Here is a 19,512-nt window from a genome sequence, read left to right on the forward strand (position 1 = left end):
AAAGTCAATGTGATGATGCCTAAAGAGATTCTGCTATATTCATATATTAGTGCCTAGCCCAGTAGTCATCAGATAGGCTTCACTCAGTACCTGGAGGAAACAGATGCAGAGGCCCAAGGTCAAACATTAGGCCAAGCTCAGGGAATCCTGCTGAAGAGAGGGAGGAAGGATTGTAGGAGCCAGAGTGGTCAAGGGCTTCACAAAAATGCCACAGAACCAACTAACCTGGACTCATAGGAACTCACAGAGATGAACCAACAGCCAGGGAATCTGCAGGGGAGTGACCTAGGCCCTCTGCATATGTGACAGTTGTGTAGCTTGGTCTTTTAGAGGGAGATCCAACAATGGGAGCAAGGAGCTGTCTCTGACTCATTTTCTGACTTTTGGGATCCTGTTCCTGATACTAGGTTGCCTTACCCAGCTTTAACACAAGCCAAAGCGCATAGTTTTACTACAACTGGATATGCTGTTTTGTAGATATCCATGAACTGCCTGCCATTTTCTGAATACAAAAAGGTGATGCAGCAGATGTGGGGGCAGAGAGAAGGTTGGGGGGATGGATTAAGAGGATAGGAGGGAATGGAATTTCAGTCAGGATATAAAATAAATAAATATTTTTAAATGGAAAAAATCTTTCAATTTCCTTATCCACACCATGCACAGCTAAGTATGGCATTAACATCAGTGACTCTCAAGAATCTTTTAAAATGTGCCAAGTTTAAATCCTGCAGTCTCTGGTTTCTTTTCTGTCTCTTTTATGCTTCAGTGGTTATCATGTCAATCTACCTCTGAATCTTTACTATGACTTTTCCACCATTTTAAGTTCCAGATCATAAATTAAATCACGACAGTCAATAAACACATCTTTTAAAGATTTTATGAGAGCTGTTTCTTTGCAAAGAACAAGATGTTCAAAGATCTGACATCTGCTTTTATTAATGTAGAGAGAAAAGCAGGTAGACTCTGCTTTTAAGAAAATTCTCTCATATACAGTTAATTTTATAATGTCTCCAAAGTAGAAACCAAAGGACAGAAAAGAGAAAAGTAGCACAAAACACTGACACCCAAGCATTGCTGAAGACATTATATAGCATTTCCTCGGTTTTCAACGGCTTACTCAGATTCTTTCAGATCTACATTTTATAGAAGAGAAAAATTAGAATTAGAGAAGTGAGTTTGGCCCTACACACAGCTAACAAGTGGTGCTGAGATCCAAGGGCACGTCTCTACCTGCGGATACATTCATTTCACCCTGAACATCATGTGCAGTGCACAACAGATTATCATCCCATGTGCAATCAGAATTTTGAATGACTCTATGCCTGCATCCTTACCAGGGAGAAGCAGCATTTTTTACTATAGGCAAATATTTCAAAGAAATAAATAATAGATAAAACATTTCATAACCATGCTTATGCTAAGACAAGCATTTTTACTATGAGTTAATATCAACAAAAAGAAAAATAACGGTTTTCAATATTTACAAAAAAAGACAAAACCAAAAACCAGCTCTAGTCATGTCAAATATGTGATTTACCTAAATCTGCTTTACACTTTTATTGTTATGTGTATATCCTAATAGAAATTTATTATGAAACTTTATTTGGGAAAAGCAAAAGTGATTAAACCGAAAACCATAAGCAGGTATTCAAAATTTATCCCCTTCTTTTATTATATTAGACTTCATAAAGTATTTATCAAAAAGATGAAAATATAATAGTGGCTCAATTTGGACCAGGGTATTTCAAAGGAGACTGAATAGTGGCTTACATTTTATCATTAAATTTCATTTAATGTGGCGGCCGCACTTACATTCGCCATTACAAGATGGCGCCGAGGGCTAAAGTAAACAAGTATGTGGCGCGAACTTTTCGCGCCACATCTGCCTGGCAACAGGTTTCCACCAATCCTTTTCTGCCACGTCACCTAATCAGTAGACACGCCCCGTCCTCCTCTATATAAGCCGCCACCCAGCCCGGCTCGGGGCCCCCTGCTTCCAGCTCTCCCTCAACCAAGCAGCGCTTCATTAAAGTGTGATCAGAGAAGAATCCTGTGTCGGTGGTGATCTTTCCCTGCTGGTCAGGGTTCGCTCGCCGCAGCTGGTGCCGAAACCCGGGAACTTCGGCGGACACACACAGGGGGCCGAAAAGGATTCAGAACTCTACACACGAAGCGGTCGGCGCCGGTAAGTATCCTTAGGTATGCTTCTTGGAGGAATTAGTCCTTTGTGGTTTGCACTAGCAGTGGTTGTTTTTGCTGTAGTGGTTTATGCCTTTTGCATTTTTATCCGTTGTCATTTAACAACTATTTTTATACTTTTTCATTTAGCAATTACTAAAACTGCTATTAAATAAATCAAATAAGACTTTAAATTTTCAAGGGATCAATAATAGCATCACTTTGGTAATAAAATCTTTGGTCTCTTTTGATCATTGCTTCTAGATTTGGTCCAATTGCATCTTCATAGGAATCATGCTATCTTTTTTCTTTTGCTTTGTTTAATTTTATTTTTTTGGGTGCATGGTTCCTTTGGCTTACAAATTATATTCCACCATCAAGAGAAGACAAGAAAGGTACTCCTGGGAGCTAGCCGGGTGAAGGTAGGGACTGAAGCAGAACCAGAGAGGGCATTGCTTACTGGCTTGTTCCCATGACTGCCACAGAGGGCACTGTTTACTGGCTTGTTCCTGTGACTGATAGAGAGGACACTGCTTACTGGCTTTTTCCCACGACTGCTCAGCTTGCTTGGTTTCCTCCTTTATTTTTTCTTTGTCTTTTTCTAGTAATCAGGGAATTGTAATTTTAAACTACTTTGAGAGTTCATCTTCCTCCAGTAAGAATGGAAGATCAAGAAAACAAATGACAACACATACTGGCTCCTTCAGCTCCTTCAGCCAATAGCCGCTGAGATACCAGCCCATTGGGGCATGGTCTCTCTCTCTTTAAAAAAAGCAGCCACTTTCCTCCGCTCGCTCTCTGGCTTCCAGCTCTGCTTCTGACGACTAGGCTCCTTTCCTGATTGCACAGAGGGCTGTTGTCTGGGACGGTGATCTGTAAGTTTTTCCCCCTTAAATAAATAACCATTCTATTAATCATTAAAAAAGAGGGATAATTGGCTGATGGGATGATAGTTTTGTACTTGTGATTGTTTCTAGACAAATATATTGGTATCGATTCTTGTATGTTGATACAAAGTTAAACTATATTGACTATTGTATGCATGCATGCTTCTACCTCTGTTTAAAACATTTTTATGTATTGATATATATATATATATATATATAGTATTGATATGTGTATATTTACCATATTACAGTGTACATTTCTACCTCTGATTAAGATACTTATATATTGTTTATGAACTGATATATATTTACCATATTGCAATGTATATTTGTACATTGTTTATATTTGGAAGTCATATTGTCCTCATTTATTGCATAGTTGTTTATTGTCTTAGTCTTTAAGTTAGATAGGTATTGAGAATTATATAGATCAATAGTCATCTATGTTTGTCATTTATAATTAGACTAGTCAGGTTCTTTAGATACATAGAGATTATATTCAGTATATATAGATAATCTTCAACCTCTTCAAAGAGCTGTAGAAAATGGCCTTTAATCTAATACAGAGTTTTGTGGTAGTAAGACACAATTGCTCCCACAGCAGAAGGGAAACACTCATTCACTGCTTTTGGGTGTAAACACTGGTACATCCATTATGCAACTCAATGTGGAGAATCCTTGGGAAGCTGAGAACTGATATGGCTGAAGATGCTGCCATACCATTCTTCAACATATACTCAAAGGACTCTACACCTTCTTACGGAGATACTTGTTCATTCATTTTCATTGCTGCTCTATTCATAATAGGCAAAAATCAGAAAGAGTCTGGGGTATTTATCAACTGCTGAATGGATAATGATGATGTGGTGTATTTACACAATGGGATATTATTTAACTGTTTAAAATGAAATTATTCAAATTGCAGGTAATTATTGCAAAAAATTATTCAGTTTGCAAGTAAATGGATAGAGCTAGAAAAAGATCATACTGACTGAGGTAGCCAAGACCTCAAAAGACAAATATTGTATGTTTTCTCTTATATGTAAATGTTTGCTTTTAAATTTTCAGTGTGTGTTACAGATGTAGGTACCTAGCAAGAGATCACTGGAGAAGATGGGATCTTCCAACAAAGGGGGAATAGAATATAGTGTTATGAAGACATAATGGGGAAAATAGAATAGGAGTATTTTATGGGGAGGAAGATGAGAGAAGGATAAAAGAGGCATGATGGGGTGGACAAGCAACACTAGAGGCATTTTGAAGAACCACAAGGAAACCCGCTACTGTAGAAGCTTCCTAAAATACATAAGAAGATGTCACCACATAGTGTGGGAGATGATGCTCCGACTAAGCATCCATGCTGTCAAGTAAAGCCTCCAGTGCCAAGAATGATACCTCGTAACTCTCTTAATGCAACTTTCATTAAGATATAATGAATCCATTCAGATTTTCATTTGGTTAAGATGCCAGCTCTTCTTAAAATACCAGGATCCCCTAAACTCACAGTGAAGTCAATATTTCATATCAATTTCACATTAAATCTCCAAGATTTCACACTTAATGGGTGTGCTTCTGAATGCATTGGTCTAGTTTCTGAATGTAGTTAAGCATCCATTTAAATATTACAAGAAAGCAAATAGATAGCATACCCATTTATTTTATCTTCTTCACTTACATGTACGCATTACAATAGGATAGCTATTAAAATGTTAATCTATTTCATCTTTATTTTCAGAATACTCCTTTGGGTATAATATCTCTACTGTAGTCATATTAACAATTTATAGCAGTGATGTGCTTTATCTAACAATATTGTTTAATATAATTTCCATCAATATATTAATATTTTTCTTATGTTCAATATCCTTTCTTGTGTTCCATATCCTTCCTATGTGTGTTCATTTTGAGGGAAAAAATAGCCAAGACAATTCTGAGTTGCCCCATTTCCTTAGGATATCTCAGGTATTGAGCTCTCCAAGTGACTGTTCATTCCTGCTCAATAACCCACAGTCCACCTCCACAGTTTACGGGACACCGTCTCTTCTTTCACGTGATATCTGTCCTGCCATTGCCACCCTCTCTACCATATTGTTCATCACTGTATCATGTGGACCTTAGGCAGAAGGGGTCATTTCCTCAGATGAGCAGAAGCATGGTTTCAAATTCCTACACATCTAACAAATGTCTCAAATTAGACATCCTATAAATACACTCATGAGGATTTTTATACATCCTCAGGATATAATAATAGCCCAAAAGATACTATGGTACTTTTAAAATTTTTTCTTTGCCTCACTGACTTGTTATGAAGAACCCAGTTTCTTTTCTAAATATGTTTTTATATGAATGTGTGCCTGTGTATATATAAGTACCACATGTGTATCTGGTATGTGCAGAGGCCAGAAACATTAGGCAGACCTCCAGAAACTAAAGTTAAAGACATTTGTGAATCATGTGGGTATTGAGAACTGAACCTGTATCCTGTGCAAGACTAGCAAATGCTCTTAACTGCTGAGTTATTTATATAGCCTCATAGTACAGATTATTCTATTTTCTATTGATCAAAACTAATATATATGTATATATACATATACATATATATATGGGGGAATGTGTTTGATGGTACAAATATATATGTATGCACATGTGTGTATATGTAAATTTGTACATATGAAAGCCAGAAGTCATTATCAAGCATTGTTCCACAGGAGTCACCTACATTGTAATTTTTGTTCATTTGGTTTGGTGTTTCTTGAGACAGGGTCTCAAGACCTACCTGCTGCTAGTCTTCAATGATCAGGCTAACCCAGCAGGCTAACCCTATAGATCTGTCATTTTCTTTCTCCTCAGCATGGGATGGATTACCAGTTGTGGGATTCTAAATGCACACTACCACTTCTCCTCGGGAAGCCACATACACACACACACACACACACACACACACACACACGGCTCCACTTCTTCTAGGGATAAATCTCAGTCCCTCACACTTGGAGACAAGTACTTCAGCAACAGATCAATCCTTCCTGGGCCTCACTAATCACAAACCTTAACACACATTAAATATTGTAAGGATAAACAAAGAGTTTAACATTACTCACATATGCTATTAGCTTCATAATTAATATATAATTAGTGTTATTTTATAATAATTGTTTACTTCTTCAAATATTTTAAATACTTTTTAGTAGAAATATTTTATATGTTTAAGGTATCAATATACCCCAATACATTTTAATTTATTTTTCTTGTATTCCTTTTAGTAGTTGTTAGTTGAAAACAGATGGGTCAACAAAAATGTGTAATCTTTTATACTTTGAATATTTAAGGTTATTTTTCAATAAGTTCAAGAACTTACTTTCTTACAGAACAGACTTCTATAGCATCAGCACAGATAGCATTCGTATACACCAGTCACGAAGGAAGGCTATGCTTTCCAGGAGGTACGTTAACTGAGGAAGCTCGGTGGCATTTCAAATAACCCATATAAGGAGACTTACTCCTATATAGTCTTGGTATGTCTGCAACCTCTATGCCATTCTACACAGTGTTAGGACTACTGCAGATGAAGTGCATGTAATAATGGCTACTGAAAACCAGATAAACACTTTCTCTCAATCGTATTTAAATACCACCTCTGTGATTAACAGAAAAGAAAAAGCAAAAGTGATGGAGTTCCCTTTTTTGCTCAGTAAAACAATCCAGACAAATGATTGAACTCATTCTGTATGGATGACATTCGTTTTTCTTAAGTACAAGAGAGGTGTAGATACTAGCAGAGAACATGTCCATTCTCTACACTAAACACATAGTTACATATTAACATCTATTACAATACAATTGGAAAAATATATTTTATCATTTTATTATAATATGCTATTTTTATATCACCCATGTGTAGATTCATGGGATTAACAGTATTCTCTAACATTGCCATAATATATTGAAAGTTGCTCACTCAATGAATGCCAATGGTATTTTTAAGAAATCACTAAATATTTCAGGATAAAACGACATGTGGACATTTTAAGTCATAAAGTATTTCAATATATACATTCAGTAATTCAAATAAGTACATCCATTGGTCTACAAAGAATAAGTAATTACATACTGCTCATGATTTGTTTTGCTTAATAATCTTTTTTTCCCTTCTTATGATGAGAGGATGTAACTAACGTTCCATGGAAACCATTTTAAACATTTCACAGTTTGAACTTAACTTAGGGTATCACTGCATGGTGTGGCACTCTCCTGTTGCTGGAAGCAGTAGCTCTTATCAGTGAGCATCTGTCTCACTGCAGTGCACCCTGTGGTTAAGCTATGAGAGTCAGCCCCTTAGATGTGTTAACAGCAATATTGACATGCATGACTTTCACCTTACTGATAGTTTTCATAGAAGGTAACCTCATTGTGCCTGGAAAAGCATATAACAAGAATAATGTCTAATTAAAACAGAAAATCTCTCTCTGCTCTTGATTTTCTTTGTATTTTGTTAAAATATATAAGACTATTTACTTAAGACTGATCTGATTTGAAATCAGATGCCGTTCAATAGAGTCTTCCTGTATTCAACTTATCTAAGACACGGCTCTCTACACAAAGAACCCAGAAACTGCTAAATACAACAGAGCTTGGAGAAAATTTGGGAGACATTTTGTAAGTAAAGACTTGTAAAATACATTTCAGTTTAAAAACATTTTTTTCATGATGAAGCAATGCATAACTAGAAATTTATTTCATTTTCACCCATTTCCTTATCTACAACCTACAAAAACACAAAGGAAGTACAACTGAAAACACACCTGTTGGAAGGGGAGGATCCAAGTCTTCCTTTGTGGAGCCGAGAGATGGCAGACATCCTTTTGTAAGCACAATGTCATCAAGGGCGATATGGCCAGGGTAGCCTTCCCCAACTCTGCCTTCAAATTTGAGTCGAAAGTCTTCATCGCTAGACAACAACAATTCTTTTCTCTGCCAGAAATTGCCTTGTTCTTCAATGAGATTGAGCAGTGTCTTTGTGTGGTTTGTGACTGTCACCTGGAGCAAGATGAGGTTCCTACTGCCAGGACCATACATGTGATAATTAAAAATTATCTGTAGGAAGAACAGAACATTACAAATGATGAGTATAATTATTTCCACTTTAAAAATATTTCAGTATCCTCTTCTTTACTAACAGATATGGAAGGGAAATTAGATGGGTACAGTCTATTGATTCCTAAGCACTTTAGCACTGAAGAAAGGCAGAATAAATACATGCAGGGAAGATAGTATAATAAAGTTGAATAGACATTCAGAAGAAGATGAAAAAAGTTTATTTTTCTATTTCTAAAGCAAAATTCCTCTCTAAAATCCCCATGTTGGCAATTAACCGTCAATGTTCAAGCATGAATAGAAACTGTGTCACGACGTCTCTGTCATCACTAATGGACTGATGACACGTGAGAGTGGCTTCATTATGGCCCAAATGGGTGTTTTATGTTGAATTACGAAGGAGTATTTTGCTTATTCCACTATATTCTTATAATAGAAGCACATTTTTAGTGCTATAAGAAAAGGGATTCCACAGAGCAAACCCTGCAGAGTTGCTCTTACCAGATTTTACTTGGGATGCTAGAAAGAGGCACCAGCAGAAAAGACCCTGGAACTTCTAAAACTAATAAAATTGCTATTTCCAGTGATTCATATTCCAATATGTCCGAGACAGAGTTTACTAGATTATCAGTCATTCTGAAGTGGTAGAAGAGAGTAAAGGAAAAATCTGGGAAACAGAAGAAAATGGCTTCTAAACAATAATGATTCAGAGCTTTTAAAGGCTTTTATTTTGCCAAGTGTCTGAGAGAAAATGATTACAGAAGGAACTCTTTATACAAGAATACCTATTGAAACATAAACAATTGTGCAGAGAATACTCTGGAGAGATAGAAGGAATGTACTTCAAGAGTGAAAGATATGGTTAATTAATATGTGTAATGGATTACTACAGAAGCTTGGACTAAGAGGAGAGCCAAATTCCTTAGCTGATAAAATCTCCAAGTGTTTTTCTTTGTAAAATTATCTCCACTGATTAATTTTTCCAAGACAAATTTTATGATGGTTTTTCCTGGGACAGAAAAACTTATATAGATTACTTATTTTAGTGATGAATATAAGGGACTGGACAGATCTCAAGAATCAACAGATGCTAGGAATTCAGGATCAGCTTTTTGATCCACTGCTGTGTGAATCCCAGGCAGCTACAAACATCCCTAGCCAATGTTATGCTTTACATTCTCATTAATATAAAGACAATGAAACATATATTCTCTACCTGTATCTTAAGGTATGTTTAAATCATGCCAGTGGGTTTACATAGAAACAACCTCCTCACCTTTATTTCCTGGGAGACTATTGACAAAAACAAAAACTATCCTTGGGGCAATAAGAAGGAATGAACATCTGGAAAATATTGTCTTCTAAATATTTTTTTACATAAAATCATCATCTAAAGATCCAATTTCTCAATCAATTTTAGTATTCTCCCTGATACCTGCTTTTCATAATGAAAGAGAAAAACAATTTCATTTTCTTTGATTAAAGATATCCCATAAGGTGAAAAAGAACACACATAATTTTACCAAAAATTTCTTGTTGTTCTGCTTACCTCATACAAGTATTCGTCATCTTTGAGAGCCAACAGTTCTCAGGATGACCTTTTCTTGACTATTTGTATTCAATATATATCATAAATATTAAGAAAATAAGCCATTTCTCTTAAAAAATTGACCCTTCCAGGCATCCCTTATAATTCTCAGACAGGAGGTTTTAATATGAGCAAATATAATTTAGTGACCAAAGGGATATAGAGATGGATGAGATTTTTAGTTACTATAACAAAAAATTATTTTAAGCATTCATAGAAAAAAACTGTAATAGAAATGCTTGGAAATCAAACTATAATTTTATATATTTCATGCTTTACTAGTTAATTAGGTGTGTAGACTAAAACTAACTTGCAGTTTTGAGACTTTTCTAAGGACATATACAACTAAATTTATAGACATAGACTTAACATTTATTTAATCTGCTGTGTCTAGCTTTCAATTTTGAGAAAGTGTCATTTCTTTGCAAAACAGCAAAAGCACGTAAAAGGATATTTTATTAAATTCAATTCAGTACCAAACCAAGGTGTAGTTTTATTGTTTGATTTCTCACTTCCATTCTGAACTTCTGACCAAGTTTTCTCTCTAAAACTCTTATCCAATTCCTCTTTTGTAAAACCTCACTACCCAGCTGAGAGCAGAGATTACTCTGGGAGAGCCCAATTGTGAAGGCATCCTAGGATGAGACAGAAAATCCCCTTTGATGAACTGAAGGTTTGCCAAGGATTAAGACCAATGGTGATGAGTGCTGTCTGAAGGCTGATGCACGTACGGTTCTCTTTGGGTTACAGCTACCTCTACTGTGCACACAGCACAACAAAGAGTGTCATTTTGAATATCATATCATAACAATTTAGATTGTGAACCTTTCATCTAACCTGAAATGAGCAGAAAAAAAACTTCTTTAAATAAAACTTACTTTCTTTCAGTGTTCAAATATTGGCGAACAACCAATCCAGCATATATATGTTATAACATAATTTTAATGTTGCATATCTCATAGTACAAATAAGTGGAGTATTTATTTAACAGTCTCTTGTGAGCAAGGTAACAGGAATGACTTCTAAGAGCTTACTTTACAGTTAGTGCCTTAAATTACATTTAGTTAGGTTGAGTCCTGTAGCTGAGATGCCCTAGACATTTATTCAAATTTTTATAAGCCGAGGATGAAGTCCTGTTTTTTCTTGCCTATAATTTTTCTTCATTGTTTTAAGAACCAAATCTACTTTATCCTCTCTGAAAATATACCTTTGTCTCTTTTATAGATAGCTTTAGCTACATCAGAGTCTTGAATATATTATTTATATATTGCATGATATTTATTTATTTTTCTTAGTGGTGGTCATGAAATTCTCATAGTTTCTATAACACTAAACTCCTAGGGGGAACAAAACTTGTCTTTTACTTATTTTGTATTATCTATAATCATGAACAGTTAACCCTGGAATTTTTCCAGTTATTTCCAAAATTCTGACTTCTGTATAGTATATTCACAAGAAAGTTTCTCCAGTAATTCTAATAACTGTTCCCATTTTTCTTTGTCCCCTCAAATATGCTATGCTGAGTAAGTCCAAATACACAGTGATTCTAGCCCCAGGCATCCCATTTTCTGCACATGACCCTTTCCAATAGCTGTTTATAAGATCCCTGAATTTTCCCATCATACCTTGCAGTCTTTGCTTCTCTTGCTTATAACTGGGCTTGAAATTCTGGCTGTTTTCATGGACTGCTGTGGGAAAAAGGTTTTGAGAAGGATGTAATGACCAGAAGAATTTCCCAGGGTATGATCTACAGCTGGCTCCATGCTTGTAGCTGGGACGTTGCTAGATTTCAGATTCCAGTCAAAACCCTCATCCTGATCCTGATCCCAGGCACAAAGATCAAATTCGAAGTCACAGCGCCCACCGGAGGTACCTGGAAAAAATGCAAGCTTAGGTTGAAAAGAAAGACTACCTTTAAACCTTCATTGTTTCTTTTCCCTAAATCTTTTCTTTTCCATTTTTTCCCTTTACTGTAAATAGATTCTTTCTCATACAATATATTCTGACTATAGTTTCTCCTTCCTCTACTTTTCTTAGTTATTTTTCCCCCTTTCCTCTCCTCCAGATCTACTCCCTTTTCTGTCTCTCATTAGAAAAGAGACAAAATAAAATATAATAAGATGAAGCAAAGTCATTATATCAAGGTTAGGCATGCCACCCAACATGAGGAAAAGAGTCCCAAGAGTCTGAGACCCACTTGTTCCAACAGTCAGGATTCCTATACAAATATTAAACTGAAAACTATAAAATATATGCAGAGAACCTAGTGCAGACCTGTAGATCCTGTTCTTGTTTCAGCCTCATATTTGCCTTTATCAAATGATTGAAAGGGTGTTGCTTTCCTGGTGTCCTTCATCCCCTCTGACCCTTTTAATCTTTACACTTCCTCTCCTGCAGGATTCCCTGAGCTCTAAGGAGGATTTCATAGAGACCTCTTTCTAATGACTTATCACATCCAAAGATCAATGCAATCATTCAACCTTCTCTGCCATTTTTCAATCTGCAGTGGATAGTAATTAACACAGATACCCACAACACAACTACCCATGGTATAGAAAATAAGAGATTTCAGAGCACTTAGAGCAAAAGGGGAAATATATTTCATACCCCCAAGGCTCAAGGATCATTGTGGAAAATTGGCTGAAAGAGTGTAGGATCCTGTCATAGTAGATGACTACTAAGAAACATTATCTTTTGTACACAGCAGGGAACTGTACATATGAACTTGCAGCAATTGTAACAGCATTCACAGAATATATGAAAGGCAACGCAAAACCAAATCCCAGTAAGGGGATTGTCGTGGGGGTGAGCATATAATCCCAATCCTACCCATGGAGCACTTGGCAATTGTCAGTTTTAAAGAGGAAGAGACAGTTTTCTCTGAGAGTGTAACCCTTGGCAAGTGAACCATTGAAAGGATACATATCCAAGACTGCCTAGGCATCACAAATTGGTCTTGAAGAATTTAAGAACAGCAGGAAAGGACAAAGATGCAGAGAGAAAGGGAAGGGTATAGAAGGATGTGAAGGAAGAGCTTGAATATGATCAAAGCACATTGCATGAAGCTGTCATGGAAATAATGCAAATAAGTACATAATTCAAAATAACAAATGCCTTGTGTCATGCAATAATAAAACGTCCAAATGGTATATCCACAGTAACGTTTAAAAATAATAGTTTAGTTGTATACAGTTGTGACCATGGCTTAAATGAGTTTAATTTTTTAAAAATCTAGCATTAGCCTCAAAACCATAAAGAAAAAGGTGTTAATATTGTGCAACTTTCCTCCCTGAAACATGAATTCATGTTTCATGGAATAAACTATTTCTTTTCTTTCACCTTTGTTTCTTGTGTCTCGTTAAATAATTAGGAACGCTATTACTAAGTAATGGAGTCTAACTTGATAAATACTACCTGAAACAATAGTTATAACTTATCATTTTAATTGTTTAGAAAAAACTATTTAATATAGGCATGGAAAATTTGTGGAATTTTATATAAAAAGTGAAATATTCACTAACTTGAGTTAGTTATTCCAATAAGTTGCAGAAATTAAAAGTTAAGTTGTATGGAACACCAAATTATCTCTTGGATGTTCTCTTGAATATTTAACTAATATAGTGTTTAAGATACATTTTCTTCTCATTTCCATGTTTGTGGTGGTTATACATACATCTCTTAATAGTTATATAATAGTTTATAAAGCTAAAAATGTTGGTGAAAATGTTTCAGAATTAAGCCATATGCTACAATTGATCATGTCTTACAAATTATTTACTCAGGACACTTTTAAATAACATTTAACTTCTTTGCTCATGTTCTTCCTCCTTCTGTTCCTCATTTGGACCTTGGGAGCTCAGTCCAGTGCTCCAGTGTCTCTGTCTCTATCTCCATCCATCGCTGGATTAAGGTTCTATGGTGATATGCAAGATATTCATCAGTGTGGCTATAGGATTAGGCCAGTACAGGCACCCTCTCTTCTGCTGCCCACAGAACTAGTTGGGGACATCCCTTTGGACACCTGGGAACCCCTCTAGAGCCAAGACTCTAGCCAACACTAAAATGGCTCCCTTGTTTAGGATAACTTCTTCCCTGCTTCCATATCCACCCTTCCTTCATCTCAATTATCCCATTCCCCCAAGCTCTCCCCAATCTTCCCCTTCTCCCTTCTCTCTCCCCATCTCCCCTTCCCTCCAACTCACTCCCACCCCCCTGCTCCCAACTTTTGCCCGACGATCTTTTCAGCTTCCAATATCCAGGAGGATAAATATATGTTTTTCTTTGGGTTCACCTTCTTATTTAGCTTCTCTAGGATCACAAACTATAGGCTCAATGTCCTTTGTTTATGGCTAGAATCTGCTTATGAGGGAGTACACACCATATTCTTCTTTTTGGGTCTGGGTTATATCACTCAGTAAAGTGTTTGGGTGCATCCACCCACTGAGACAATGGGACTGATCTAATGGGAGCTCACCAAGGCCAGCTGGACTGGGACTGATGGAGCATGTGATCAAACTGGACACTCTGGATGTGGCTGACAATGAGGGCTGACTGAGAAGCCAAGGACAATGGCACTGGGTTTTGATCCTACTTCATGGACTGGCCTTGTGGGAGACTAGTCTGTTTGGATGCTCACCTTCCTAGACCTGGATGGAAAGGGGAGGACCTTGGACGTCCCACAGGGCAGGAAACTGTGACTGTTCTTAGGACTGGAGAGGGAGGGGGAAAGTGAGTTGGGGGAGTTGGAGGGAAATGGGAGGAGTGGAGGAGGTGGAAATTTTAAGGAAGGAAGGAAGGAAGGAAGGAAGGAAAGAAGGAAGGAAGAAAAACAAAAAATTAATGTTTTTTGGTAATTATATTATTTCCTCTTTATTTCCCGCCTTCCAAACACTTTCATACACCCCTTCTTGTTCTTTTTCATTAATTATTGTTATCTACATATGTATATATTTATACATATTAATACTTTGAGGACATATTTTATCTTGTATAAAACCTGAGTATAATTGATTTGCTCAAGTTTAGCAAAATATAACATAATTATTTTCAAGTAATAAGTTTTGATTAATTTGTACTTAAATATTAATGAAGAAATGAAAACTTGTGTAAGCATAAACATATTGTGAGCTAGTATCCGGAAGATGAAAAGCACTTAGGAAAAACCTTTGCAGCATGTCCACCTCTATTCAAACAAATAGCACTCCTGCGAAGAAAGCTTGTTTGGACAACTGTTTGAGTTATACTAAGGCTATTTTATTTAAATGAATGTGAATGATTTTTTATCATCAAAACACCAGGAACCATCCTCTCTAGCACACTGGCCAAGGAAAAACTAATAAAAGCATGTAGAAGGTGCAGCAATTTCCCCATAAAGAATTTACTACACAATATTCTCCATAAAGTGTCCTTTCTAAATTCTTTCTATACAGCACCGAGGAATATATTTTATTTATGGACATAGTCTCATCACTGATCAGATAAAGTTTAAATTAATAAACTCTGTGTTTCTATAGGTTATGATGTGAGGATTGTGGAATAAACAGTTTTTATTATTATTGTCATATTGTTTGGAAAGATAGAAATTTTGTGGTTACTTTTTATCATTTTTGAGGCAGACTAGTGATTTTTAGATCTTTCCTCTTGCCACGTTAAACACACGATCCTAAGATGGCTGTGAATGTCTGAAGCTACTTTATGTTGTCTTCTCTTGTGGTTGTGCTGACAAAGCACAAACCAGTACTGTTTTCCTGGTCCCAGCTGGAAGCAGAAGCCTCTCTAGTGTTCTTCCATTATCTCATTTCTTAAGCTGTCTCATGTTTTACTAATATGTTTTCATAAAAAAGGAATTGTGAAACACAAAAGTATTTGGAATTCAAACACACATATGCTCTGGGTAAAATGTAGTTGCTAGGTACAAACTCTACCATTGTGCTAAATTTCCAACCACCCTTTTTTAAAAATTATTATAACAAAAGTTTGATCAAATTTGGACTCAGTTTAGGGGAATGTTTTCATCTCTCTACTTGCAAATGTCTTTAAAATCTTTTTGGCTGGTAATGATCTCTCTCTGGTTGACCAAGGATTGTGTCTGGATGATCAAAAGATGGCTCTGAATGAATGTGAGATCTGCCTGATTGATCTTGAGATCTTGAGATCTTTCTGGAACCCATAAGACTTCTATCTTATTATCAAAAGTATGTTAGGTAATATTATTGTTACTTCAGAGAAGTAATTGCCTGGGGAGCCTATGTTTTAGATCTCTCCGAATGGTTATTACCTGGAGAACTTCTTAATACTGGCCTTGATTTTCTTCTAAATTATATCTCTGTGTTTGGGTTCTATCCAACTCCATTCAGGTCTTACACTGTCATGCACTTTTTAATTAAAAACTACTTTTTTATATTATGTGTTCAGTTTATTGAACATTCATCAAGTAATAAGGTCTATTCAATAATCATACATAAAATTATCATATAAATTGCGGCCTGATTTGTGGCAAATGTTGCATTCAATTTTCAAATGTTCTATGCCTTTTTTTAACCTAAGGATAAACACCACACAGAAGTATTTTGAAAAATAAACCAATAATTGAGCTTTTAGTTTTTTCTTTAATCCATTTACAAATGTCTTTTAAAATGGTAGGTTATACTATATAGGAGAAAGCTAATAAATTATATTTTCATTGTATTTTTTTCTGTAAGCATGCAATTATTTTGACTCAGAAGTCCATGCTAAATTGATTGGTTACTCATTCAGCTAACCTTAAATCTTAGTTTATATTTTAGTTATCTCTTTGCCATTATTTATATTACTAGTAGGCATGTTTCCATACCATGGTATAGTAATTTCTTTTACACTGTGTAGCTTTGTGTCTAAGCCAACACAAGTCAGACATATAACTTTATTCACTGTCATTTCTATTTTCATATTTCTGATATCTATTATCTTATCTCAGTTTTTGCATCTTAATATTTTTGTATCAAGAAAGATCTGTAATTCCTAATCATAAAATTACTATTTTATAACATAATTCCTGCTTATTGTTTCACTTATGAATATAACTGCCATTTTTATAAATCTTCCTTTTCTTGTCTAGATCCATTCCAATCTGCTTCTTTATGCTCCCACATGCATTTTACTCCTATTTTACACAAATCCTCTTTTTATGTGTTTAAGTGCACACTGTATATTAAACCTGATTTGTTCAAGTAAAATTGGAATAATATATTTTTGAAGAATGAATAATCCTGATCCATGTTATTTCAGAAGTATCTGGGTAATAATAGTACAGAAGTAGCTTTAGAGTATGTGGCCAGGCCACTATTTGGATCTCTCAATTTTGTTTGTTGTAGAAAGCCCCCCCCCACCATTTTTTGAGATCCTGCAATGTCCATACTCCGATTTTTAGGACATAATAGATTATAATTTCTGTGAACTTTTGTAATGAGGTGGAGCTCCTTCTCACACTGCTTTTGGCTCTTTGACTCCCCAATCTCCACAATATTTAAATAATTCCAACAACAGTCCAGGACACCAGTCATTATCATATCCCAATTCCTGTTGTCCTTCTAGATGTAAGGCTAACCCCCTTTGCCCATGTAGGGCCTCACTATTACAAATGATAATGAAGTTCTCTCCTTACTTTATATAATATTCTTTCTTACTTTAAGATAGTAAGTACCTAGGAGAAAGTGTAAACAACTCATTTTGGTAAATTTATAAAGAACAAACTGACTCTTGAAATGTTAGATACCTGTTTAAGCTGATGAAAAGAAAATGAAGTTGTTTTATATTGACTATTGGAATTCAGAAACTATGTACTCACATGTAACAGCATTTTTGTATGCATAGTGAGGTCATTAGTTTTCTGTAAACTTGACACATGCTACCTCAGTATCGGAATAGGATCCTCAATTGAGAAAATGCCTCAATCAGACTGCCTGTAGGCATGTCTTTAGGCATTTTCTGGATGAAAGATTGATATTGTTGGCTGCAGCCCACAGGGAAGTGATGTCACCCATGAGCAGTGGTCCTGAGTTTTGTAAGAAAGCCTTTCTCCCCAAGTTTCTTTGGGTGATGATGTTTTATCCCAGCAATATAAACCCTGACAATGGGAGATAGTGAGAGTATATTTTACTTAAAAATACATTAGAGGAGGATATTTGGAGAATATGCAAATACAAAAGCAAAAATTTCATGCTGAGCTGAGTAGTTTTCACATGCTTGATAAGTTATAAAAAACATAACATAATAATAGTTTATTGTGAGTAAATTTCAAATTATATTTCTAATCCTAAATTTTAAGTGCCTGAATTAAGTGTAAGCCAGGGTAACTATAGCAGGAAATAGGACTGACACCATTAAATATAAAAAAATTTCAAATTTAGTTTCTATTAGTTTTTATTAGATTACCATTGTCCTTCCTTGTTATTAACTCAGCAGAGGTTTCTGAATCCTCACTTTATTACTGTCTGCACAGCCAGTGATGCTGACCACTTTTATAGAATAGCATCCTTTGTCTTTGGTGATCACAGTGATTGGGTGTTTTCCCTCTTTTTCCTTTTGCCGCCTCTGATTCTGTCACTTTTGTAAGCATTCTCCTCTTAACTATTGCTGCTTTTGGGATTATTCATGCTATTCCTGTTGTCTATCCTCTCTATGCTATTAACCTCCTGATTACCATTTAAATATAATACAATATACATATTCTATTTTTGTTACCATTATGTATGGATATAATACAATTGCATATATTATATAATTGTGTGTGTGTGTGTGTGTGTGTGTGTGTGTGTTTTCCTGGCATTATAAAAACTATAGAAAGTCTTTCTCAAACCTGATATCTTTTTTGCCAGCTCTTGAATGGTAACATTTCTAACAGTATTGGATACTTGTCAGGCTATAAATCAATACATGAAGCTGTGAACTTTAAAGCTTTTTGTCCTTCTTTAACCAAGGATAGTGGACGAAACTGTCAGTAATCCACTCACTAAACCCAGATATTCCATTAAGTGTCCTTCATTAAGTAATTCTCAGATTTATAAGGTTCTCCTCCCAATAGAAATTAACTTTCTTTTCATTGAAAGTACTTGACATGGTAATCTCTTTAATAGACTACTCAGGTGCCTTTCTCTGACCCTCAATTTCTATAGTTGTCCCCATCATATATTGTCAGAGTACTGTCTCTAAAACTCAAATTTGATGGCACCGCTACTCTGTTTATATTGTTTAAGTGGCTTTTAAAGCATTCACTTCTTTGCATTGGTATATGTGTGTGTGTGTGTGTATGCCTGTTACTTGAGAAGCACATAGGAATACATTATAAACATATTTTGATTTTGTTTTGTGACTATTAAGAAAATGCAACTAATAATAAACTTTTCCTAATTGAATTTCAAGGCTTAATTGGTCTTACTGAAGATTTTCCTAGAAAATATTCAGTTCAGACAGATTGTAAGAAACAGCAAAATTCCCTATGTTCAGATCATATAGAAACTCTAGAATGTAAGCCACTTTCAGAGAGTCCAGCTGGCCTTGGTGAGTTCTTATTAGATAAGCCCAACCGTTACAGTGGGTGTACCCCTCGCGGCCCTGACTTCCTTGCTCATGTTCTCTCTCCTTCTGCTCCTCATTTGGACCTTGGGAGCTCATTCCAGTGCTCCAGTGTGGGTCTCTGTCTCTATCTCCATCCATTGTGAGATGAAGGTTCTATGGTGGTATGCAAGATATTCATCAGAGTGGCTATAGTATAGGGCCAGGTCAGAT

The 19,512-nt window shown here is 35.7% G+C and overlaps 1 protein-coding gene across 1 annotated transcript in view; it reads right to left on the reverse strand.

Annotated features, from left to right (window-relative positions):
• Malrd1 (MAM and LDL receptor class A domain containing 1) overlaps positions 1-19,512 on the reverse strand; it is a 617,971-nt gene that overhangs the window by 320,717 nt on the left and 277,742 nt on the right. Inside the window, exons 24-25 of the mRNA XM_038334493.1 lie at positions 11,373-11,620; positions 7,868-8,159 (exon numbers count right to left, since the gene is read on the reverse strand). Coding sequence (XP_038190421.1) covers positions 7,868-8,159; positions 11,373-11,620 — 540 coding nt within the window. The remainder of the gene's footprint in view (positions 1-7,867; positions 8,160-11,372; positions 11,621-19,512) is intronic.

This window comes from Arvicola amphibius, chromosome 6 (genome assembly GCF_903992535.2).
Source record: "Arvicola amphibius chromosome 6, mArvAmp1.2, whole genome shotgun sequence".
NCBI classification, from domain to species: Eukaryota; Metazoa; Chordata; class Mammalia; order Rodentia; family Cricetidae; genus Arvicola; species Arvicola amphibius.